At 45.8% G+C, this 26,437-nt stretch overlaps 1 protein-coding gene and 1 pseudogene across 1 annotated transcript; both read left to right on the plus strand.

The window, feature by feature from the left end:
• Window positions 1–8,838: 8,838 nt before the first annotated feature.
• LOC123144053 (chorismate mutase 2, cytosolic) lies at window positions 8,839–11,364 on the plus strand. The gene is made up of 5 exons (XM_044563070.1): window positions 8,839–9,130; window positions 10,010–10,096; window positions 10,218–10,361; window positions 10,517–10,609; window positions 10,990–11,364. The coding sequence occupies exons 1-5, from the start codon at window positions 8,936–8,938 to the stop codon at window positions 11,239–11,241; spliced, it is 771 nt and encodes a 256-aa protein (XP_044419005.1). The 5' UTR covers window positions 8,839–8,935; the 3' UTR covers window positions 11,242–11,364.
• A 5,325-nt stretch (window positions 11,365–16,689) lies between these two features.
• On the plus strand, window positions 16,690–25,657 carry LOC123144056 (ubiquitin-NEDD8-like protein RUB1; annotated as a pseudogene).
• The last annotated feature ends 780 nt before the right edge of the window (window positions 25,658–26,437 follow it).

Consider the following 26,437-nt stretch of genomic DNA (forward strand, 5'->3'; position numbering starts at 1 on the left):
CCGGGTGGAAGGAACTCCTGTGGATATGTCTCAGTAGGCACGGCACATGAGCAGGGCACGCAGGGTTCTGGAAACACCAACGGGTGGCGGAATCGTGGTTGGCTCGATAATATTGCCGCTGCATGCAACTGACCACATGCAGCCCAGTGTGCAGATGCAGGACAACGAGCACCTGCTAGACCCTGAGAGGGAAGGGTTGTCCTACCTGCTACGTGAAGAGAACCCCGAGAGAGATATGCCTAGTAGTCTGGACCTGGGCAATGGGGACTCGGAAGGGAGGGAGTGGGCCCCGCCACGTTCTGTGGGTGATGATATGATCAGGATCAGCCTGTCGGCCAACCCAGAGGATGACACTTGCCCAGTGAGGACTGGTGGCTCCCCATGAACGCCATGCATGCACAGGGAGGTGCAGAGCCCGCTCGATGCATTATGCATGCAACTCCGGAAGGCCCTGGCCCCGATCCTGGCGCAGGGGGCTAACAAGGAAACTTCTGCACCAAAAAGGAGACCGAGGCAAAGGAGGCAGCCTGTCTCTAACCAAAGGAGGAGTGTGAGAATAGCAAGAGGAACCGGACGTGGATCGAGTGCCACCAAGCAACAAAATGTGCTCATAAGAAAGTTATGCCTCACGAATGAGGGGGAGGTGATCACAGATGATGCCCTACAGGCATATGTCAAGATGTTTGAGAGGCCGCTCACGGACATGCAGATCAAGGCGATCCTTGCACTGTTCGGATGGGAGCCGGAGGTGCTTCCGCTGCTCTGCGAGGAGGTGGTGGTTGACCAACACTAGCTTGCTATGTCGGTGGACTCGGTAGGACGTAACTATGAATGCGCATCCCTTCAAAACACTTGTGTGGAATGTCTGTGGTTTAAACACTCCAACGCGTAGGAATGCGATAGCCCAGGTGGTGTAGGCAGCTGTCCCGAGCATCATTTGTTTCCAGGAAACAAAAATGGAGGTTGTATCGGTGGATGTGGTACGGCATTGCCTTGGTAATAATTTTGAGCAGTTCTATTATCTGCCAGCGCATGGTACGAGGGGTGGGATACTGCTGTCCTGGGACGCATTGGTGGTATCGGTTTCCATTCCGCACTATACAGAGAACACCCTTACGGCTCTCATTCGGCATGTCGAAGGAATTCAATGGTGGATCACGGCAGTGTATGGCCCGTAGTTGGACCAAGAGAAGGTCCTCTTCATGTAGGAGCTCGAGTAGATAAGGGACCTACACGCGGGTCCATGGATAGTTGTGGGTGACTTCAACCTACTGGTGAATCACAACGACAAGAGCAACGACGGGGTGAATAGGCGCATGTTGTCAAGTTTCCGTTCCAAGCTGAATACCTTAGAACTCAAGGAACTTTACCTTAACGGAAGGCGATATACTTGGTCAAATGAAAGGACTAGGGCGACCCTGGAGAAGATTGATCATGTTTTTCCCATGTCTTCGTAGGAGGAGCTCCCCACCTGCTGTCTCATGGCTTTGGGTACGTCGATATCGGATCACTACCCCATCCTCCTAGACATAAATGCGGATCTATGTATAGGCAGAAGATTCAAATTTGAGGCTTTCTGGGCGCGGGTAGAGGGTTTCATGGAGGTGGTTCAGACCGCGCGGAACTCAACCGAGCCGCATGACAACCCCTATGTGGTGCTGGACAGGAAGCTGCAGGCGACGGCAAAGAGCCTCAAGAAGTGGAGTGACAAATGGATCAGGAACATAAAGCTTCATATTGGCATTGCTATGGAATTCATACTTCGACTGGACAAGGCAATGGATACTAGGGAGTTGACGGAGCAAGAAAGAGCCTTGAGAAGAACCTTAAAACACAAGTTACTTGGATTGTGCTCGCTGGAACGATCGATCGCACAATAGAGATCTCGAATCTTGTTCCTAAGGGAGGGGGATGCAAACAATCGTCTCTTCCACCAGTCAGCATGTCATCGGCAAAGGAGGAATGCTATCTACTCACTTAGGGATGGCTCGGCCATTGACATGAGCCACGAAGAGCTAGCCCAGATGGTGGATGCATACTACGATAAACTACTTGGGCATGCGCCGGCTCGGCCATACTCGCTTGACATGAGCCTTCTACAACTGCCATTGCGGGAAAAGTCAAATTTAGACATCCATTTCACTGAATAAGAAGTGGAAAAAGTGATAAAATCAATGCCGCTGGACAAAGCGCCGGGGCCGGATGGCTTCACGGGCCGTTTTGCGTCATGTTGGCTGATAATTAAGGGAGACATTATGAGAGCACTCCATGCTTTCCATCAAGGGGATATGAGAGGACTGCCGGCCATCAATAAGGCCATTGTTACCCTATTGCCCAAGCTAGACGGTGCGGAGGATATTAGGGATTTCTGGCTAGCTAGCCTTGTCCATGGGACCATAAATTTTTTTGACAAGTTGTTGGCCAACAGGTTGACGGTAGAGCTCTTGTTTCTGGTGGGAAATCACCAAAGTGCTTTTGTAGAGGGCGCTCGATCCATGATGAATTCATGCTTGTGCAGTGTACTGCAAGGAAGTTAAAAGCACTCAAGGAACCTACAATGATGATGAAACTGGATATCACTAAAGCGCTGATTCCGTTCAATGACCTTTCCTTCTGGAGGTGCTTCAAGCAATGGGTTTCAATGATAAGTGGAGAGAGTGGATTTGTGATTTACTGTCAACATCATCAACACGGATTATGGTCAATGGAGTCCCAGGCAAGCCCTTCTTGAACTGCGTGGGCCTTAGACAGGGCGATCCTATATCCCCAATGCTATTCATACTAGTAATGGAGCCGCTCCATAAGTTGTTTGGGCTTGCTGTTTCACGCGGCCTTCTGACTCCCCTGGCGGGTACGGGCATTACCCAGAGACTGTCCATGTTTGCGGATGACGTGATGATTTTCTTGAAGCCATGGGACAATGATCTTCATGCCTGCGCTGCACTATTGCGGCTATTTGGCGACAGCTCCGGACTACGCGCCAACCTAGCCAAGATTGCGGCCTTTCCTATAAGATGTAGCCCGGAAATCATGCAGAGAGTTGGAGAGATCATGGGTTATCCAGTGGGAACGTTCCCATGCAAGTACATAGGGTTGCCTCTCACCTTGCGGAAACAAACATCAGCTCAACTGCGAGGGCTCGTGGATCAGTTGGCCGAATACTTACCATGATGGAAAGCGGTGAACATGCCGAAGAGCGGAAGGATGCTGCTAATTCAGTCTGTACTATGTGCAATACCACTCCATGCAATGATGGCACTCGACATATCCATCAAGACGATCACTCAAATGGAGAAAATATGCAAAGGGTTCCTTTGGTGCGCCCAAGAGCAAGCCAATGGAGGGCAATGTAAGGTAGCCTGGGAAAGGGTGTGCTCGCCAAAGTGGGCTGGTGGCTTGGGCATTGCGAACCTGAGGTGGCTTAACTTGGCTATGCAAGCCCGATGGCCCTGGATCCAGCGTGTGGATGGCTCAAGACCATGGACACAATTTGATATCGTCGTGCCAAATGAATCAAGGCTGCGACGAAGACCATAGTAGGCAACGGCAACAACACAGGGTTCTAGGAGGACAGATGGATTCAGGCTGCACGAGTGGAGGATATCGCCCCAAATCTGTACGTGAAAGTGCCGCACAGTACGCGCTCAACGCGCACGGTTAGCCAAGGCCTACAGAATGGCGCTTGGGCTATTTGACGTGGGACCAGAGCTTAATGAGATCATGCTACAGGAATACATGGCCCTTTGGGAGCTAATAGCTGAGGTTCGGCTCCAGCGGGAGGAGAAAGATGTCACAAGTTGGGCTTGGGAGACAAATGGATGTTTCTCGACAAGGTCAGTGTATGCAGCGAGGTTCTGGGCAGGGATGTCGTTCCCACTGCAGCATTCACTTGGAAGTCCAGGGCACCTGTCACACCCAGTGTTTTGTAACATGTCATTTGCATTAATAAAGCATGAAAATTTTGGACCAACAAAAACTTTTGCATTATTTGGCTTTTTATTTGATTTGGATTTTTGTCTCTGATCACCAGTGCTCATGAAAGTCAACAACATAGCTCCACCTTCTATACTTCATCTCCTTGCTCCAAAACTTTTCCCAATGATCATGCCATGTGTATAAGACAAAATGGTATTTTCTTACAAAAAGAATTTAGCCAAAAAGAATTTTCTAAATTAGGTTTTCCAAAAACCCCCTCAATTAAGGCTTGCACTACAAGTACTTAATCTAGGGTATGAAAAATCTTTCAAAAGGTATATTTGACTCCTATTAGATATAGGACTCCCATAAACCACAAAATATAATTTTCAAAGTTATTCTCCTATTTTATTTAAAGGCTTTTTCTTAAGGCCAGAAATGGTCTTTAATAGGTTAAAATTACTTTAATGTCTTAAAAATATTTGAGAAAATTTAGGGAAGCTCACTCGACATATATTGTCCATATATATGAGTTTCAACACATGGTCATGACCAAAATATTGGTCAAACCACTCAAAAACCCTTTCTGGATATTTCAAGCTTTTGAGATGTTTACAAAGGAAATTTTCTTTATAAATTCCAAGAAAATTCTACCTTGTCAGAATTGACCTATTGAATGATCTTGACAAGTCTCATGACATGGAGAACAAGATAGCCCCACCAAACCCTCTCAAAACCTCCCCTGTTCATTTCCAAGTTTGATCAACTTTACATTGTCAAACATCTCCAAATGAGCTCAAACTTGGTACACATGTTCAAATGGACTAATCATTCACCTAGACCAAGTGGTGTATCAAGGGTAACAGGGTAGACCAGTTGGATCTAAAGAAAATAGTTTCTGCCCATTTCCAGGGTTTACAAAAGTTGCATTGGCCACTTTCTCCGTTTGACCTCAAAATTTGTGGGCACTGCTAATTCGTCATTCCACTCACTCCTGTTAAGTCTCAAAGCAATCTGAGCAACCTAGGTATCTCAAACCACCATCAAACACCTTCTGACAGAAACTCAAAATCCCTGTTTAGGCCCCTTCCACTAATCTCCTTGGGTTGAGATTTTTACCACAACCCCTCCTAGTCCCCCTCTAGCACATGTATGCTTTTCTGCCCGAGGAGCAATGATGAAGGGGGGGGGACCCCATTTTTCTTCTCTGGACAGTGGATTTCTCCCCCTCTCTCTCTCTCAGCCTCCTTCCCTCCCCTCAGCTTTCTAGAGCATCCAAGGCTCCCCAAGACTTTTGCCCACACCTCCTGCAACCTCCAGACACAAGTGGACGCGCGAGGACGCGGGAAAGCCACAGATGCCAGCCAAAGTCGTGCTCTGGAGCGCCTGGCAGGGCACCCGACTGTTGGCGCCGCATCCCCCGACCACCTCGAGCCTCCCCCCGTGCGCCAGTCGATGCCCCTCAACGTCCGCTCCATGCCAGCAGGCCGCCCACTTGCTCCCGCGCCCCTTCTCTCTCCTGCAGCTTGCGTCAGAGCGCCACCCCGCTCGTCCAATGGTTGCGCCGCTCCTGTGGCCCGCGTGCAGCTCGTCCCGCTCCTCCTTTCTCTCCCTGGCACCCTAGACCACCCCCACGAACACCCCCAAGCCCTCCTTTCCCTCTCTAACGGCCACCGGAGCCGATCCCGCGGGCACCCGTAGGCCGCGCCTACGGTGGACCTTTGCCAGCCCATATAAGGCAGCCCCAAGCCTCTCTCTCGCTCCCTGTCGCTCCCCCACACTCCCAGTCAACCTCCCGCACCACCCATCTGTCTCCAGAAGAGCCCGAGCTCGAGATCGAGCTCCACCGCCTCGGGTCGCTGGCGTCCGAGCGGTACAGACCCCATCTGCCCCCATTCTCCCTCGATCTGGAACCACGCGGCATCATTGACCCTTTCCTCTCTCTTCCCCGCTTCTTTTGCAGCCGAAAACATCCGAAACGGCCGCCGCCCGAAGCTCCTCCGCCGCGTGACCTCATCACCGGCGAACCAGGCCATTCCAGCGACCGCCTCCACCACCACCCGAATGGCGACACGACGTTGAGTCCAGCCGTGCCCTTGCCCGACCTCGCTGTGCCTCCTATCACCACCGGTCAGCTCTCCGGCCTCTCTGCCGCGAGGTTAGAGATGACAGGTGCGGCCCACTTGTCATCCTCACCTCTCCCTCGCCCCTCTCTCTCTCTCTCTGGTGCTTGGGCCCCGCGCGTCAGGTTTGAAAATCTGATGTGCGCGCGCACCGGCTTGTCTGGGCCTCTTCTCTCTCTGGGCCGCTGCACTGTGGCTGTTCTGGCCCAGTAAGCACAGTGCCCTCTTCCTTATTCTTTTTCTATGCAACTTGCAAAAATTCCACAGGATACAATATTTATCCAAATGCAAAAATTCCAACTCCTAAATTCTTCTAAAAACTCCACCTATTAATGATGTCACTTTCATGCAAATCCATCACACCTTTTTGTACTGTTCAAATTTAAATTCAAATTTGAGCCTTTAAATCCATCTTTAAAAATCCACTTCTCTGTATATATAGTTCCAAATCCAAAACTAAGAATTTTTGCATTCTTAGTTTTCATCCTATTATTTAAAAAAAATAAGTTGACATTTTTGTGAGCACTTTTATTGTTCTGTTTTTACTATTGCCTTATATCTCGTTGTTCCTTTGCGACGAATAGATCCCGTGTTTGACGAAATAGTTGGAGAAGAAGAAGGAGAAGGGCTTGAAGACTTCGAAGACCAAGCCAACCAAGGCAAGCAGCCCTTTGACCATGATTCACCCCTCTTGTTCATTGATAAATTTTCCGTATGCATGATGACGTTGTTTGAATATGATATAATTGTTGCATTGATGCATGCCCATTGGTACTTGCATGTTCGTAGCTCTACCTTGTGCTAGAGATGCGATGAAAAATACTTGATATTGACGCATGATGGTTGCATCTATGCCATGATCATCTCTTGGTTACAATCCTTTGAAAACCTCATCGGGTGCCCCTAATGCCCATGGGTAATGTTGAACTAGGTCACCCCTTGATGAAGAAGTGGTGCACCGAAGCAAGTGAATATGTGTTGTTTACAGAGACGGATTAGATTTAAGATTTGTTGACCGTCCCAACCCTACATGCGCAACCACTCTACCCTTATATGGGAAAGGGCATTGTTGATTACCTAGTTCGTGCTAACATGGATGCCCGCATTACTAGTGACGGGAGTGGCGTGGTCACTCTTGGGACGGGGTCATGCCAGGTAGGGCGGTCATGGCTGTTTTTACAGGGCACCGGACACACCGTTGGTACCCCGTGCTTGTGATATGTGATGAATATGGGAGCATGGCCCCACACACAAAATTATTATTATGTGACAATGTTTGGCACGAGGGGCTGCTACCAATCGAGTGGACTCCCTGTTAGTCACGGCAAGGGAAAGGTAGTGATCGGGTGCTTCCCCTGAGTACTTGAGGTACCGCGGGATCGTGGATGACACGAAAGCTTCCCGGATCTTGTGGGTAAAGTGTGCAACCTCTGCAGAGTGTCAAACTATTCGAATAGCCATGTCCACGATCAAGGACAGTTGGGTGGTGCCGCTTAGACTATGTCCATATGTTTCTGAAAAACAACACAAATTGGATTTGTTGATGAGAATCACGATAAGTTGGAGATTGAGTTGTGTGAAACTCATTCTCAATGTTGATATCTGAAATCCCTTGATTCATGATCATAGATGAATTATTAACACCACAAGTATTGAACATACTTGTATGAGAGAAACTATCTTACTACCAACATGCCACCATAGTGATATTATCATGCATATGTCATTCTGTTACCATTCATGGGTTGCTTGCGAGTACATTCAAACGTACTCATTGGCTTGTCCCTGGCTATTTACTTGGCCAGGCATGGAAGAGCGGGAATATGAGGAAGAATGCTTTGGTGATGAACATGTGAACTAGGACGCTTTCCCAGTCAGAATGTCTGTAGGGTTAAGGCAGGTGGCATGGGTTCTACTTATCGACGAAGATTTCCGCTGCTTGTGTTTTATCTGATGTTCAGCCCTTGAGGCTTTATCTATGTAAGACTTGACCATAATGGTCGTAGTTTATGTAAGATGGTATGTATGGATGTAAGACTCTTGTTATTCAGTTTCTGTGTGTTCAGTGAGCATTGATCTCTGGGATCACTGTACACGTGCATTCGGTGATCTCGACTTATGAGTCGGGGTCCCCATATCACCGTTGCGTTGCTGTTTCTTCGCGTTGACGGCTCTGCAGAACAGATGTTGGACATCGGATAGGCTAGCACGCCGTGGACGGCAACACCAAGAAGCATGCCCGTTTTGTGACCAAGAGGAAGAGACCATCAATCATTTGCTTATTGGATGTGTATTCGCGAGACAAGTCTGGACGGGAGTTTGCCTAGCAATGAATTGACCGGAATGGATACCGAACGCGAATACAATGCTGCAGGAATGGTGCATCATAAAAGTGGACATGACGATGGGGCAAAGGACATCGGAGCCTTGTTGATCCTTGGCATATGGGAGCTATGGAAGCACCGACATGCCATAGTCTTTGATGGTGCCACACCTTCGAGCTCGCATGTACTACGTAGGATAATTCTTGAGGGTAGAACCTGGAAAAGAGCGAACCTTTTCAAAGGGGACGTTGAGCTAATTTTTTGGCGGTAGAAAGGTGGGCGAGCGGGAGGAGTTAGTCTTAGTCTTTTTGTGGGTGGAGTTGGGGTTACGTAATATGTAATTACCAACGTGGAGGGGCTTTTTACCTCATACGTACACTCGTGCGTATTTGAAAAAAATAAATATTCAGAGTTGTCATGGAATCTGAACGTTTAGGATTTATCATTTCCGTTGTTTTAGGGTCAAATAAGCGTCGGCAATTCGCACGACATCTTGAAAGCCACTTGACCACGACGCGACGAGCTTCCTACGCGCGCCTTCCACTTTCCCCACACCCGACGAGGCGCAGAGCAATGGACGCGGGGGGCGGCGAGCAGCTGAGCCTGGCCGCGGTGCGCGACCAGCTGATCCGCGAGGAGGACTCCATCGTCTTCGCGCTCATCGAGCGGGCCAAACGCCCGCGCAACACGCCGGCCTACTCGGCCGCTGCCGCCGGCGGCTCCCTCGCCGAGTTCTTCGTCCGGGAAGCCCAGGTCCTGCACGCCAAGGCAAGCCTAGTTTCTTTTTGACTTCCCACCGAGGTTCCGGAGATTGACACAGTTGTTGGGACGACGGTGGCCGGAAGTCGCTCGGATCAGTTTAGATTTGGCTATTCTGTTACTGTTGCAGGTTCAGGTTTTGATCTGGCTACTCTGCTCCATCCGCGACTGTTCAGGTTTTGAGTCTTTTGACCATATTGTAGTGCAGCCATGATGAGCTTGCGTAGGCATGTGGAGTTCTGGCATTTCCAGGGGAAACTCTTCATAGCTAATTTGGTCTTGCGATACGTTCACCTATACAGGCAGCACACTAGCACTTCAATTTCAATACACAGCCACACATGGGTAATATATGATGGAATTAGCGGCCTTTTCTTTCATTAGTCATCTTTGTCATCATCAGTGTGATGGCAGTGTACTCTTTGAAACAGTCACACAGATCTTAGTGGCCAGACTTGACTTGATCCTTTGGGTGTGCAGGTCGTGTTCGTGGCACCTGCCCCCTTGGGTTTGGTATCATCTGCTTGTGTCATACTCCGAGGATCAAATCTTGCTTATGTAGGGTTAGCTCATTGTCAAGATTACCTCCTATTCCAAAGGGCAAACAAAGAACCTGAAATCTGACCAGTTCGAATGAGCAGATAGCCAATTTGATTGATAAATGCTTTGTTGATGCTTTATTATTCAGGGAAATAATTACTAGTTGAAAAATGAAGATAGGGAAATATTTTAGGACTTCATAGCTTATGTTCGTATCCTATCCACGACATCCTATGAAACATTCAAACTTCAACTGATCATATAGTTGACTTATTATGTGATATACTACTAATTGTCATTGTTGAGCATCTGTATGCGTGATCTAATTACATCTGTAAGATATCATAGGCTGGACACTATCAAAAGCCAGAAGATGTTCCATTCTTCTCTCAAGATCTTCCACCACCTGTCTTTCCTACCAAAGGTCACCCAAAGGTGAATACTGGGCTTTAATATTATAATATCAGCACTTCAAAAAATATATATAATATCAGGAACTGACGAGTGATGACTAACTATCACTGGGATTCTGAGTTATTATTTGTTTTCTTCGTAGGTTTTGCACCCTTTTGCTTCATCGGTCTGTGTGAATGATGCAATATGGAAGATGTATTTCAATGAATTGCTACCATTATTCACAGCGGATGGCGATGATGGCAACTATGCAGAAACAGTTGCATTAGATTTTGCATGTCTGCAGGTATATGCTGTACACAACATTTCTTTTAAATGTTACATATAATTGCTACTATCAGAATTTTTGTTTTTAGTTTATAGATATATTTGCAAAACAACATTTTAGTTTACTGATAATTACTTTGTGATCAGTGAAATGCGTTGATTATTTGCTTGTAGGCTCTCTCAAGAAGAATTCATTGTGGCAAATATGTTGCTGAGGTGAAATTCAAAGACGCGCCTCAAGATTATAGCCCACCAATACGTGCGAAGGTTAATTTAGTTGGCGCCTTATACTTTACTTCCTCAAATTATCTTTCACGTCTTATATCATGGTTAATTTGGTTAACATCTTATACTCTGCTTCCCCAACTTATCTTCCACCTCTTATATAGACTTACTAGATTTTTATTGCATTTTTCATAAAATTTGTTGGCTTATTTATATATTCATGCACCTTGACATTTCAAATTTGAACAATAACCACCAAGTGTGTTGTGTATGATGCACCGTTGCATACAAGCCTTTATTCCTATTTCGTTGAAGTGCTTTCCATGTTAAGCTCAAGCATGCATTAGCATTTGTGATAGCCTGATAGGAACTGCCAGTCTGAATCAAGCCTTAAAGTTCATTTGTCTTGCTGCTCAATGCAGGACACCAATGCTCTAATGAACTTACTAACATTCACGGCAGTTGAAGAAAAGGTCAAGAAGAGAGTAGAGAAGAAGGCAAGGATATTTGGACAGAATGTCACTCTGGAGGACAGTGTAGGCAAGCAAGATGGTGATGCCTGTGACAGTCACTGTAAAGTTGATCCAAAAGTGCTTTCTAAGCTATATGATCTGTGGGTAATGCCTTTAACGAAGGATGTTGAAGTCGAATATCTTCTTCGGCATCTTGACTGATTTGCCAAATAATTTCGGATATAAATATGTTGCGTGCTTTTGAGCTTTCCAGATGTATAAAACAAATTCGAGAGGCTTTATTGAATGTGGCATTGAGAAATCCATAAAATGTGTTCAGATCCATATGAAACAACTATGAGAAGTGATATAACTGCAATGTTAAGAACCTCTAATTGGTGATTCCACAAGCATTCTGAATCCGTGTGAAATTCAAGCATCTGGGATCATACCTTGGGCATAACTAGCACCTGACCGGGGCAATGGTTTTCGAACCGACTTGGAACGGACCGAAACCAACTCTATAGCGATCTATCACCTCAGTAACCTCCTTTGATGGTTTTGGACGTGTTCTGTGTTCGTGCGAAGTCTGGATGGTTGATCTTGACTTGTCGAGGGCCTGATGAATTCCCAGCAAAGCATTGGGTACAAAATGTCTCTTGATAATGTTGTTTCTCTTTTCCTTTTTGAATGATCACTACCAAACTTCCGTCATCAAATTATTTTCCATTCAATTGGCCGTGCTTTGGTAAGAAAATGAACCACAGAGCTAGTATAAACCGAGCCTTGCAAAATCTGGTTAGTTAATCAAATGCTTCAAACCAAATACGGTGTGCTGTTTTTTTAATGACGGTGTGCTGGTTTTGTGCTACTTAGTGTCATTTCTGGATGTTGTTATAAGGATGTAAGAATACCATTGTCACAATAACTTAGTTTTGTATAGTCTGGAAGTGATAACCGTCATGGGTGCAGGTTATGCCTTTTTCATCTTCCTTGTAGGGGCCTTCAGTCTTTTGATTAGAGTAGAGGTTGCGAGAGAGCGGAGCTTAGTCTTAATAGTCGGTTGCGACTGTTGTTATAGTCAACGTTGGTTGGAACTTCCAGGAAATTTCAGGGTAAGTTCTTTGGCTTGGACAGGACATTTAGTTCATGTTGCACAAATTTCAGTGGATATGTACATGCCAAGTTACATTACAGCACAAATAGCTAGGCATCACGCTAAACGTCTATGCACTCCAGGGAGGAACTGATTAGATTCACGTACATGTGTGTACGTGCTCCTCGATCTTCAGCGACGGCGGCGGTCCGGCTTTGAGAGCTGCGATTCCCCAGTGCACACCTTCATCCTGGGATGTATCACCGCGCCGATGCCGTCGTCAGTCTCTTCACCTTCTGGAGCGGTGGCTGATGGAGGCGGATAATTGGAATAAACTTCACTCTAATGTCGTAATTTTAGAGGGCTATAGACAGCAAATAGACAGTCCATTGTAGAGGGCGTTTTTACTAATGTCTGTAGATGACGTGGATGGTTGGTATAGACAGTAGCCGTCTAAACTAATATACATGCCCTTACAGTTACTGCACAAACAACTTTTATACACAAACCCATTCTGATCCTACACTCTCTTGCCCAAGGAAATTCTAACACAAACCCTACAGAAAATGCAGGTAACTATGGTACGGCTAATGCTTTTCATCGTAAGTTCTATGAAACAATCACCTTAACCGTCGCCCTTGATAGTGCAGCAACATTGGTGATCTCTTTGCTGTCATATCATGCTTCGGCTTTAGCATTTCAGTTTCACTGGCGCAAACAGTTGCAGACGCATTGCACTCATCAAAACAGAAAGCGCCCAAGAAGGCGATCATTTGCAAGTCCAGCTGCCTGCATGAATGAATATATGACCGTAGGGCCCACACCCTGGAACCCTCGCCGGACCAAGTCTTTTGCTAATCTTGTCTGCCTCGGCACTCTTGATGGTAACTTGGTTTCCATATCGAAGTTTGCTTACTACTGGCTTACTCCAACAATACTGATCAAAGGAACCAAATTCATTCACAATCTGCAGTAGTCCACAGCATAACGTGTAAGTTGAGGTAAATTAACATATGAACATAATTACCAACAAGAAAATCATGCAAAATCTACAACATTCTCCACAATTGCTCTGGGTTTTTGATCTGGGAAGAGAGAGTTGGCAATGTTACCTCTCGAAGATGCTCATAGAAGTAAGGTGTGTGTACGTGTGTTTATAGGGATGAGTTTATGTGCAACAATGCGAGCATGTGAGAGTCTATGTTTATATACCGTGTTTGAAAAAGTAGGAGAGTCACGGGTCGTCACAGTGGGGCCAGACATGTATGTAAATGTTGGGAAAGTCCACACTCCACAAGTTGTCGCCGTTTCTTTTTAAGATTTTTTTTCCATGAAGGGAAGGACTTTCTCCTTGTATGTATCGCTATATGCAATGTATATCATGCCAACCACTCTCTAAGCCAGCCCGTTAATGCACGAAGCGAACGATACGACCAGTTTTAGGGACCTTCCAAAAATATTTGAGATTTCAAATTTTGTTCACATTTTTTTTCTTTTTTCCTTTTCTTCATTTTGTTTTACAAAAAAACAATTTTCAGGAAAATTAAAAAATGTTTGTTTGTTCAAAAAATGTTTGAGATTTCAAATTTTGTCCATGTTTTCCAAATTTTGTTCATAATTTTAAAAATTCTTGCGCTTTTAAAAAATTCAGATTTCAAAACATTGAAAATTCTCACAAAATTTATATACATGATTTTTTTTCAAAAATTGTGAAAAAATTTCAATCCATGAACATTTTTACAAATTGTCAATTTTTTTTAAATTTTCAACATTTTCCGAATTCATGAACATTTTATGAGTACATGAACATTTTTCGAATTTGCAAACGTTTTGTCGAATTCGTGAACATTTTTGGAATTCGTGAACACTTTCTGGATTCACATATATTTTTTTCAAATCCACAAACATTTTTGAATTCATGATTTTTTATATTTTTAAGAATTTATGAATATTTTTTTGTTAAATTCACAAACATTTTTATTGAATTTATGAACATTTCCTAACATTTTAGAAAAATCGACCAAAATTGGAAAAAAAATGTTGTTAAGAAGTCAGAAAAAGGTCATCTATGCGGTTGCGTGTGGCTGTCGTGGCCCGCTATGCCAGGCTTATGTAGCGAGTGACGCCAGGTTTGGGGCCGCGTGCGCGATGCATAGCACACTCCCTTTCTCCCTCACTCATCGGGTGGTCTAGTCTCCAGAAATCACTAGTTAGATTGTAACCCTTGTAAAGGTCACTCCACACCTCCTCGCCTAGTGACAAGGGGCACACCGAGTATGTGATACTTGTCGCAACCTGTGAGTTTTGTTCTTTTTTTCATAGATTCGTTTTTAATGTTTTATCTCTTGAATCGTGCATCCAAATCATGAACCGTTTTCATGTTGTGTTTCTCACGTTGAATCTTTGAAACTAGATTCATGTTAATAGATTTGACAAACTTTTTTCCCCAAAAAAACCTGAGAACCAGAAATAAAAATCAAAACCCCAAAAAATTAAACCTAAAACAAAAAAATCACAAACCCAAAAAAACGAAGACCGAAAGCACAATCATGCCTTCCACTTTTTGAGAAGCACAGCTGTGTTTCACACGGAAGGACAACTGTATTTTTTCACATTATGTACTTCACTAGAGGGAAAAAAATACTTTTGTTCGAGAAACCTAGAAAAAACCAAGTAAAATAAAAAAAATAAAAAATTCAAAACACGTTTAGAAAATAAACGTTCCCACATGTGTTTCTAGAGCGTGTACATGGCGGTGGCTAAGTGCACAACACGACAAGTCCTCGCGCGCGCTCCACTCGACACCGGAAGGGAGCGAACCAGCTCGCTTTCTTTTTGGGGTACCGGCTTGGTGGTTGCTCTCCTAGTCTCCAAACCCTTGACAATTGTTTTTTAGTTGCTCTTTTAGTCTCCAAAAAACCGCCGAACAATCTCTACGTGGGCTGCTACTCCTCATGGACTCGTTAAGTGCCAGACTCCTAAAAAGTGTCTATTACCCCAACAGCAACATATTGGAGGCAAACCTAGGAAGACACCCGAGTCAAATATGAAGAGCTATTATGGAGGGCCGTGATATTTTGAAACAGGGAATAATTAAGCGCGTTGGTAATGGTCAGACTACACGTATATGGGAAGATAATTGGATTCCCCGAGATGAAATGCTGAGACCGTATGGGTGCCGTGTCGCAGACCCTCCGGAGATGGTGGCTGACCTCATAGATGCTACTACGGCAACGTGGAATCGGCAGCTCGTTCAACAGGTTTTTATGCCCATGGACGCTGAGATCATATTATCTATTCCCCTTTGTACACGTAACATGGCAGATTTCTGGAGTTGGCACTTCGAGCGTCATGGAAATTTTTCAGTTAAAACAGCATACAACATGTTGGTTGCAACCAAGCTAAGGCGTGAAGCATGGCTGAATGAGGAGGCAGGTCCTTCGAGCTCTACTGCTGAGCAGAAATTGTGGAAGTTTCTGTGGAAAACAGCTGTACCGGGGAAGGTGAGAATGTTCCTATGGCGCTTGTCTAAGCACCCACTGCCGACAAAAGATGTGAGGGCCCATAGACACATGTCAACCACATCGTCGTGTGGCCTCTGCGGAATGACGGATTCATGGAGACACTCACTTTTGGACTGCACCATGTTGAGGTGCACATGGGCTATTGCTGATGAGGAGCTTCTACATAAAATGTCAACCAACACTGAGCCTAGTGCAAAGACGTAGCTTTTTAATCTGATGAATGTGTTGTCCCATGACCAGTTCGTGCAACTGTCCGTAACACTTTGGGCGCTTTGGTCTGCTCGTCGCAAAGCTATACACGAAGGAATTTTCCAGAGTCCTCAGTCCATACATGCCTTCATTAATAGCTTCATCACCGAGCTGAAGTTGATCAGGGAGAACCAACCTATGCACGCGCACCTGGGCGGACCAAGGGCCTCCCACCCCCTCCGACCCAAAGCACCACCTGCTGGTTTCGCGAAAATTCATGTTGATGCGGCAGTTCTGAAAGGAAGAGGGGGATCTGCAGCGGCTATTTGTAGAGACAGCCTAGGCAATTTCCTGAGAAGTTCGGCATTGGTTGTACAGGGAGTTGATGATCCCTCCATTCTGGAGACCATAGCTTGCAGAGAGGCTTTGGCATTGGCACAAGACCTTCAACTACAAAATATGATCGTAGCATCAGATGCCAAGCAAGTCGTCCAGGAGATAAACAACAGATCCAGAGGTGCGAACGGAGCTATTATTAGTGAGATTAATTCATATTCAAGTTTGTTTCGATGTATTTTTTCTTTCGAAAGTCGTAGGGCAAACATAGAAGCTCATAAGCTAGCCAAGCACTCGTTGTCTTTAGGTCGGGGGCGCCACGTTTGGTTTGGCCAACCCCATGATCTTACTTGTATCCCACAATCTATGGTATTCGATTAATAAAGCTTGGTGATCCTAAAAAAAAAAAAACTTGGGCCCTTCCCTATCCCTTCCTTCTCCGCTTTTGTCTCACACTCCGGCCGCTGTGAGGGAGGGAGGAGCCGAAAAACCTCGGAGGCGGAGGTAGAGGGGACTGGGGAGGAGATGTAGATCTTCGTGAAGACGCTGATGGGGAAGACGATCACTCTCGAGGTGGAGAGCAGCGACACCGTCGACAATGTCAAGGCCAAGATCCAGGTCGGTCCTCCCCATCTCGCCCCGGCCTCGCGTGCTCGCGCGAGACGAGACGATGGCCCTGTATCCGTTTCAGTCCCCTACCGAGTTCCGCGCGTATTGCCCATCTATTTGCAGTTTCCTCATACAGTAGTTACTAGCGTGATCCTGCGGGAATTGCACTTCAGGAGCTTTCCATCTTAGGTTTAATTAGTTCCCTGCTTATTGCATCATCATGAGATGGATCCCGTTGAATGTCAGTCTAGGTCCGTTTTAGTTCTGCGTGGCTCGTCGTCAGTCTGGAGGAGCAAGGGCATCAACACTAATAAGGTACCTCTGTTCGTTAATGTAAAGCGTTTTGGCAGTTTATAAATTAAAGAGAAAAGTATGTTTTTTCGTCCCTCAAGTTCCCAAAAAGTGCAGACTTTGTCCTTTAATTTTTTTTGGTCTACTTTTGGTCCCTCAAGTTCCAAAACCGGTCAAGTTTCGTCCGAATTCCGGTTTCGCTAGAAAACAGGACACGTGGCGTGGTATTCTCTTTCCCCTCACTTGCCACGTCCGACCCGCCGTTGGGTCAAACAGACGGCCCGAGCGACGCCGTCAGCTCACTCTCCCCCTCGCGCTCTTCTTTTCCTCTTCTCTCTCTCCGTCCCGACCTCGCCGTCGCCTTGCCCGGCATCGTCGCCTTGCTCGCCGCCAGCGCCTTGTTCCCCTTCCCCGCCGGCGCCATGCGAACTGGCGAGGAGATCCTTGGGTGGATGAGTGCGGACAGAAGCAGTTGTGCTCCTACACAGGTAAGTGCCAATTTGTGATCTAGGGTTAGGGATTTGGGGATTTAGGGTTCTTCCCTGGTGATTGAGGGACTAAGGGGAGGTGCTGTTGGGTGTTGTTTGTCGTTGAATAGGTCTATATGCCTGAGGAACTGATATCTGGCAAAGAGCCACTCGCAATTGAAGATCCAGAGTTTTGCGGCATTGAAACCGAGAGCAATTTTAGTTGTTTTTGTGGATTTTTGCCGGTGAGAAAGGTTGCTTATGAAGGTGTGAACACAGGCAGAAGGTTCATTTGTTGCATGCGGGACTTCAGCTTCGCTACGGGTGAGAAAGTCTCATCGTAGTCAACCCCTTGAACTTGTCGATAACCCTTAGCGACAAGTCGAGCTTTGTAGATGGTCACATTACCATCTGCGTCCGTCTTCTTCTTAAAGATCCATTTGTTTTCTATGGCTCGCCGCTCATCGGGCAAGTCAGTCAAAGTCCATACTTTGTTTTCATACATGGATTCTATCTCGGATTTCATGGCTTCTAGCCATTTGTCGGAATCCGGGCCCGCCATCGCTTCTTCATAGTTCGAAGGTTCACCGTTGTCTAACAACATGATTTCCAGGACAGGGTTGCCGTACCACTCTGGTGCGGAACGTGTCCTTGTGGACCTACGAAGTTCAGTAGTAACTTGATCCGAAGCTTCATGATCATCATCATTAACTTCCTCCCCAGTCGGTGTAGGCACCACAGGAACATTTTCCCGCGCTGCGCTACTTTCCGGTTCGGAAGGGGTGACTATCACCTCATCAAGTTCCACTTTCCTCCCACTCAATTCTTTCGAGAGAAACTCCTTCTCTAGAAAGGACATGTTCTTGGCAACGAAGATCTTGCCTTCGGATCTGAGGTAGAAGGTGTACCCAATAGTATCCTTAGGGTATCCTATGAAGACGCATTTTTCCGATTTGGGTTCGAGCTTTTCAGGTTGAAGTTTCTTGACATAAGCATCGCATCCCCAAACTTTTAGAAACGACAGCTTAGGTTTCTGACCAAACCATAATTCATACAGTGTCGTCTCAACGGATTTCGACGGAGCCCTATTTAAAGTGAATGCGGCAGTCTCTAAAGCATAGCCCCAAAATGAGAGCGGTAAATCGGTAAGAGACATCATAGATCGCACCATATCCAATAGAGTGCGATTACGACGTTCGGACACACCATTTCTCTGAGGTGTTCCAGGCGGCGTGAGTTGTGAAACTATTCCACATTTCCTTAAGTGTGCACCAAACTCGTGACTTAAATATTCTCCACCACGATCTGATCGTAAGAATTTTATTTTTCTGTCACGTTGATTCTCAACTTCACTCTGAAATTCCTTGAACTTTTCAAAGGTTTCAGACTTGTGTTTCATTAGGTAGACATACCCATATCTACTTAAATCATCAGTGAGAGTGAGAACATAACGATATCCTCCGCGAGCCTCAACACTCATTGGACCACACACATCGGTATGTATGATTTCCAATAAGTTGGTTGCTCGCTCCATTGTTCCGGAGAACGGAGTCTTGGTCATCTTACCCATGAGGCATGGTTCGCACGTGTCAAATGATTCGTAATCAAGAGACTCCAAAAGTCCATCTGCATGGAGTTTCTTCATGCGCTTGACACCAATGTGACCAAGGCGGCAGTGCCACAAGTATGTGGGACTATCGTTATCAACTTTACATCTTTTGGTATTCACACTATGAACATGTGTAACATCACGTTCGAGATTCATCAAAAATAAACCATTGACCAGCGGGGCATGACCATAAAACATATCTCTCAAATAAATAGAACAACCATTATTCTCGGATTTAAATGAGTAGCCATCTCGAATTAAACGAGATCCAGATACAATGTTCATGCTCAAAGCTGGCACTAAATAACAATTATTGAGGTTTAAAACTAATCCCGTGGGTAGATGCAGAGGTAGCGTGCCGACGGCGATCACATCAACCTTGGAACCATTCCCGACACGCATCGTCACCTCGTCCTTCGCCAGTCTTCGTTTATTCTGTAGTTCCTGTTTTGAGTTACAAATATGAGCAACCGCACCGGTATCAAATACCCAGGAGCTACTACGAGTACTGGTAAGGTACACATCAATAACTTGTATATCACATATACCTTTGGTGTTGCCGGCCTTCTTCTTGTCCGCTAAGTATTTGGGGCAGTTCCGCTTCCAGTGACCACTTCCCTTGCAATAAAAGCACTCAGTTTCAGGCTTGGGTTCATTCTTCGACTTCTTCCCAGTAACTGGTTTACCGGGCGCGGCAACTCCCTTGCCGTCCTTCTTGAAGTTCTTCTTACCCTTGCCGTTCTTGAACTTAGTGGTTTTATTCACCATCAACACTTGATGTTCTTTTCTGATCTCCCCTTCCGCTGATTTCAGCATTGAATATACCTCGGGAATGGTCTTTTCCATCCCCTGCATATTGTAGTTCATCACAAAGCTCTTGTAGCTTGGTGGAAGCGACTGGAGGATTCTGTCAATGACCGCGTCATCCGGGAGATTAACTCCCAGCTGAGACAAGCGGTTGTGCAACCCAGACATTCTGAGTATGTGCTCACTAACAGAACTGTTCTCCTCCATTTTACAGCTGAAGAACTTGTCGGAGACATCATATCTCTCGACCCGGGCATGAGCTTGAAAAACTAATTTCAGCTCCTCGAACATCTCATATGCTCCATGTCTCTCAAAAATGCTTTTGGAGACCCGGTTCTAGGCTGTAAAGCATGCCGCACTGAACGAGGGAGTAATCATCAGCACGCTGCTGCCAAGCGTTCATAACGTCTTGGTTCTCTGGGATTGGTGCTTCATCTAGCGGTGCTTCTAAGACATAATCTTTCTTGGCTGCTATGAGGATGATCCTCAGGTTCCGGACCCAGTCCGTATAGTTGCTGCCATCATCTTTCAGCTTGGTTTTCTCTAGGAACGCGTTGAAATTGAGGACAACGTTGGCCATTTGATCTACAATACATAGTGTAAAGATTTTAGACTAAGTTCATGATAATTAAGTTCATCTAATCAAATTATATAATGAACTCCCACTCAGATAGACATCCCTCTAGTCATCTAAGTGAAACATGATCCGAATTCAACTAGGCCGTGTCCGATCATCACGTGAGACGGACTAGTCAAGATCGGTGAACATCTCCATGTTGATCGTATCTTCCATACGACTCATGCTCGACCTTTCGGTCCTCCGTGTTCCGAGGCCATGTCTGTACATGCTAGGCTCGTCAAGTCAACCTAAGTGTATTGCGTGTGTTCCGAGGCCATGTCTGTACATGCTAGGCTCGTCAACACCCGTTGTATTCGAACGTTAGAATCTATCACACCCGATCATCACGTGGTGCTTCGAAACAACGAACCTTCGCAACGGTGCACAGTTAGGGTGAACACTTTCTTGAAATTATTATAAGGGATCATCTTACTTACTACCGTCGTTCTAAGCAAATAAGATGCAAAAACATGATAAACATCACATGCAATCAAATAGTGACATGATATGGCCAATATCATTATGCTCCTTTGATCTCCATCTTCGGGGCACCATGATCATCTTCGTCACCGGCATGACACCATGATCTCCATCATCATGATCTCCATCATTGTGTCTTCATGAAGTCGTCACGCCAACGATTACTTCTACTTCTATGGCTAACGCGTTTAGCAACAAAGTAAAGTAAATTACATGGCGTTATTCAATGACACGCAGGTCATGCAAAATAATAAAGACAACTCATATGGCTCCTGCCGGTTGTCATACTCATCGACATGCAAGTCGAGATTCCTATTACAAGAATATGATCAATCTCATACATCACATATATCATTCATCACATCTTCTGGCCATATCACATCACATAGCACTTGCTGCAAAAACAAGTTAGACGTCCTCTAATTGTTGTTGCAAGTTTTTACGTGGTTTGTAGGTTTCTAGCAAGAACGTTTTCTTACCTACGTATGACCACAACGTGATTTGCCAATTTCTATTTACCCTTCATAAGGACCCTTTTCATCGAATCCGTTCCGACTAAAGTAGGAGAGACAGACACCCGCTAGCCACCTTATGCAACTAGTGCATGTCAGTCGGTGGAACCTGTCTCACGTAAGCGTACGTGTAAGGTCGGTCCGGGCCGCTTCATCCTACAATGCCGCCGAAACAAGAAACGACTAGTAGCGGCAAGAAGAATTGGCAAACTCAACGCCCACAACTGCTTTGTGTTCTACTCGTGCATAGTAACTACGCATAGGCCTGGCTCATGATGCCACTGTTGGGAATCGTAGCATAATTTAAAATTTTCCTACGCTCACCAAGATGCATCTATGGAGTCTACTAGCAACGAGGGGAAGGGAGTGCATCTACATACCCTTGTAGATCGCGAGCGGAAGCGTTCCAATGAACGTGGATGACGGAGTCGTACTCGCCGTGATCCAAATCATCGATGACCGAGTGCCGAACGGACGGCACCTCCGCGTTCAACACACGTACGGTGCAGCGACGTCTCCTCCTTCTTGATCCAGCAAGGGGGGAGGAGAGGTTGATGGAGATCCAACAGCACGACGCCGTGGTGGTGGATGTAGCGGGTCTCCGGCAGGGCTTCGCCGAGCTTCTGCGAGAGAGAGAGAGAGGTGTTGCAGGGGAGGAGGGAGGCGCCCAAGGCTGTAGGTTGCTGCCCTCCCTCCCCCCTTTATATAGGCCCCTGGGGGGTGCGCCGGCCCTGGGAGATGGGATCTCCAAGGGGGGGGCGGCCAAGGGGGGAAGGGGTGCCTTGCCCCCCAAGGCAAGGGGGAAGCTCCCCCCTAGGGTTCCCAACCCTAGGCGCATGGGGGGAGGCCCAAGGGGGGCGCCCCAGCCCACTAAGGGCTGGTTCCCTTCCACTTTCAGCCCACGGGGCCCTCCGGGATAGGTGGCCCCACCCGGTGGACCCCCGGGACCCTTCCGGTGGTCCCGGTACAATACCGGTAACCCCCGAAACTTTCCCGGTGGCCGAAACTGGACTTCCTATATATATAATTCTTCACCTCCGGACCATTCCGGAACCTCTCGTGACGTCCGGGATCTCATCCGGGACTCCGAACAACTTTCGGGTTTCCGCATACATATATCTCTACAACCCTAGCGTCACCGAACCTTAAGTGTGTAGACCCTACGGGTTCGGGAGACATGCAGACATGACCGAGACGCCTCTCCGGTCAATAACCAACAGCGGGATCTGGATACCCATGTTGGCTCCCACATGTTCCACGATGATCTCATCGGATGAACCACGGTGTCGAGGATTCAATCAATCCCGTATGCAATTCCCTTTGTCAATCGGTATGTTACTTGCCCGAGATTCGATCGTCGGTATCCCAATACCTTGTTCAATCTCGTTACTGGCAAGTCTCTTTACTCGTACCGTAATGCATGATCTCGTGACTAACGCCTTAGTCACATTGAGCTCATTATGATGATGCATTACCGAGTGGGCCCAGAGATACCTCTCCGTCACACGGAGTGACAAATCCCAGTCTCGATCCGTGCCAACCCAACAGACACTTTCGGAGATACCCGTAGTGCACCTTTATAGTCACCCAGTTACGTTGTGACGTTTGGCACACCCAAAGCACTCCTACGGTATCCGGGAGTTGCACGATCTCATGGTCTAAGGAAAAGATACTTGACATTGGAAAAGCTCTAGCAAACGAAACTACACGATCTTTTATGCTATGCTTAGGATCGGGTCTTGTCCATCACATCATTCTCCTAATGATGTGATCCCGTTATCAATGACATCCAATGTCCATAGTCAGGAAACCATGACTATCTGTTGATCAATGAGCTAGTCAACTAGAGGCTTACTAGGGACACGTTGTGGTCTATGTATTCACACATGTATTACGATTTCCGGACAATACAATTATAGCATGAATAATAGACTATTATCATGAACAAAGAAATATAATAATAACCATTTATTATTGCCTCTAGGGCATATTTCCAACACCTACGAATCCTAAACAATATACGCAAAAAACATACCTGAAGGTCTGCCAGTGGTCGCTGTCCTGATAGTTCTTGTCGTCGCCGGTGTATACAGATCGGCGCCGCCGTCCCTGGCTCCGACGCCAATGCCGACCACCACGCCAAATCGGGATCCGCCGCCGCCAAGCCTAGGGTTTGGGAGAGAGGTCACAGAGGAAAGGGAAAGGGGGAGAGTGAGCTGACGGCGTCGCGCGGGCGGTCTGTTTGACCCAACGGCGGGTCGGACGTGGCAAGTGAGGGGAGAGAGAATACCACGCCACGTGTCCTATTTTCTAGCGAAACCGGAATTCGGACGAAACTTGACCGGTTTTGGAACTTGAGGGACCAAAAGTAGACCCAAAAAAGTTGAAGGACGAAGTCTGCACTTTTTGGGAACTTGAGGGACGAAAAACATACTTTTCTCTAAATTAAACTGCCAAAACGTCTTACATTAGTGGACAGAGGGTGTATGTTATTATATGAGCAGTTTCTTCCCTGATTATAGTTAAGAGACATTGTTGGACTTTTTTTTTTCGAGAATTAAGGGGTTTCCCCCAAATTTTCATTTTCTGAAAACTGATAACACAAGCATTCACGTGGTGTCTGCTGAAGCATAAGCCCCAGCGTCACAACCCAGGTCCACAAACGACCTCCTTACAGCAAAAACATCTAACCAGCAGAACCACCAGGATCCTATAACAGGTTGCACAGCCGACAACACATCACAAAATAGAAAACAAATTACAGCTACAGCCACTGCCTGAAGAACGGTCACTTGCGACCAAAACCACCACATAATGTCTACCATGACTCCAAAAGTTCCTGTTTCCTGTAATCATCCAGCAATTCTGATTTCTGAAAATGCCAGCTGCCACCCACAGCATTAGTCTTGCCCCTTTGACCTGCGCCCCTCGTAGTTCTGGTCTCTGTAGCAATTTCCAAAACTCTACCCGGCGAGCGGACTGCGTAATAATACTCGATGGAATCGTTGGCCTATTCATGTTCACATTTGTACCGAGAATATCTATCGCTTACTTTGGTAGATATATCATTGATGCAGGACAAGGAAGGCATCCCACCAGACCAGCAAAGGCTAATTTTTGCTGGAAAGCAGCTGGAAGATGGACGGACATTAGCTGATTACAACATTCAGAAAGAGTCGACACTTCATTTGGTCCTGAGGCTGAGGGGTGGGACTATGATCAAGGTGAAGACACTCACTGGTAAGGAGATCGAGATTGACATCGAGCCTACCGACACAACTGATAGGATCAAGGAGCGCGTCGAGGAAAAAGAGGGCATCCCCCCTGTTCAGCAGAGGCACGCTTCTTATGCCCTGAACTTGGTGTTTATGTGTTATTGGTGGTTGCTTGATGTGTAGCTTCTTCTGGACTTAAGTAGTATAAGTAGTAGTAATTGCTTTGTGTCATACTTCAGCTGCCCTCTTAAATCCATGAAAAGAGTGAACATGCCTCTGTGTCAACTTTTTCCTTGCTAGGATGAAAAATATGGCAGTTATTATTATCCCTAAAATCTTGGTAACATGGACTATTACTTCAGTTTGCCGTGACTTGATCTTGCTATGCATATGGGCCAATGACTATGAGTACTAAACCTGACTTGTAAGCAGTCCTTCCTCAGATACTAATAATCTTCAATACAGGACTAGATTATCTGTAACATTTTTTAGCCTGCCCACTTTAATGGTTGAAGACATCTGTACATGGGTTGAGGGAAGTTTCTTGTTAAACTAATTAGGTTGTTCAGTTGGGCGTCCTATCCTAGTCATAGGATTGCTCTGTTTCAATTCGAGTTTATACTTTGAAATCCTGTAATGTTTACTAGCACATCAGCCTTACTCTGACTGCTGCTTTTGCAGGCTCATTTATGCTGGAAAGCAGCTTGCTGACGATAAAACTGCTAAAGATTACAACATCGAAGGTGGTTCAGTGCTCCATCTTGTGCTTGCTCTGAGGGGTGGTCACTAGATACAGTTCCATTTCCACTAGGAATATATTCACATGGAGAGCAGCTCTGTATGCTATTTTCGTCCTACCATTGTACTCGGCTTAAAATCATGCACTTGACATTATTGGAGTGGCAAGTTATCGGTACATAGGTAACTAAAGAAGCTATTTATCTACAGTGGATGAGAAATACTTGAACTAATAAGTTTATGAGCTCTCATCTGATTAGTTGTCGCTGGTTTCTCTGCCTCTACTTTGAACCAGAAACATCACTACATCAAAGATGCTGACTCCATGCTTTCTTCTTCTTCTACAGCTGAAAATGCATAATCGGTTAATAAATTTGATCAAGCGGATTATAGTCCTGACTCCTTGCTCCTTATGTAATATGAGTATCAGCATCCATGTATTGCTTATTTACCATCCCGCTTGGTTTAAACATGTTTAATTCTATGCTGGACTATGATCACTAGATTTGACACATTTTTCATTTGAGCATGACTGCTCAATCGAGTTTTAATACCTAATACTAAATAAAAATAGTTCACGTGCATTTTCTCTAGAGTGCAATCAGTTTGTAAAATGGGGAATCGATTCTTATTGGCCACAAAAGGTATTTTCTTTGCTCCAAATTATGATTTGCTTATTCTTATATTAGAAACGTTTATTTTTTTTGGGTGTAATCGTAGATGAGGATATACAACAAGAGTCGTCGCCACGTGTGATCCTACTATTGATTATTGTAGTTTGTCTGTAGTGACAGGAACCTCATGGGGATATACTCTCGTGTCAGCGTTGTGGTCAATGTAGAATAAGTATAGCATAGCCCTTGCAAATTACAAAATAATCATGTCATACATTCATCCACGATAGCTATGATGAGGAAATACTTTAT

The sequence above is a fragment of the Triticum aestivum genome, chromosome 6D (genome assembly GCF_018294505.1).
Source record: "Triticum aestivum cultivar Chinese Spring chromosome 6D, IWGSC CS RefSeq v2.1, whole genome shotgun sequence".
In the NCBI taxonomy this organism is placed as follows: domain Eukaryota; kingdom Viridiplantae; phylum Streptophyta; class Magnoliopsida; order Poales; family Poaceae; genus Triticum; species Triticum aestivum.

Coding starts and splice junctions, on each gene's coding strand:
- LOC123144053 (XM_044563070.1), top strand. CDS start 8,936: ATGGACGCGGGGGGCGGCGAGCAGCTGAGCCTGGCCGCGGTGCGCGAC. Junction 9,131..10,009: donor CCCAGGTCCTGCACGCCAAG/GCAAGCCTAGTT, acceptor AAGATATCATAG/GCTGGACACTATCAAAAGCC. Junction 10,362..10,516: donor TAGATTTTGCATGTCTGCAG/GTATATGCTGTA, acceptor ATTTGCTTGTAG/GCTCTCTCAAGAAGAATTCA.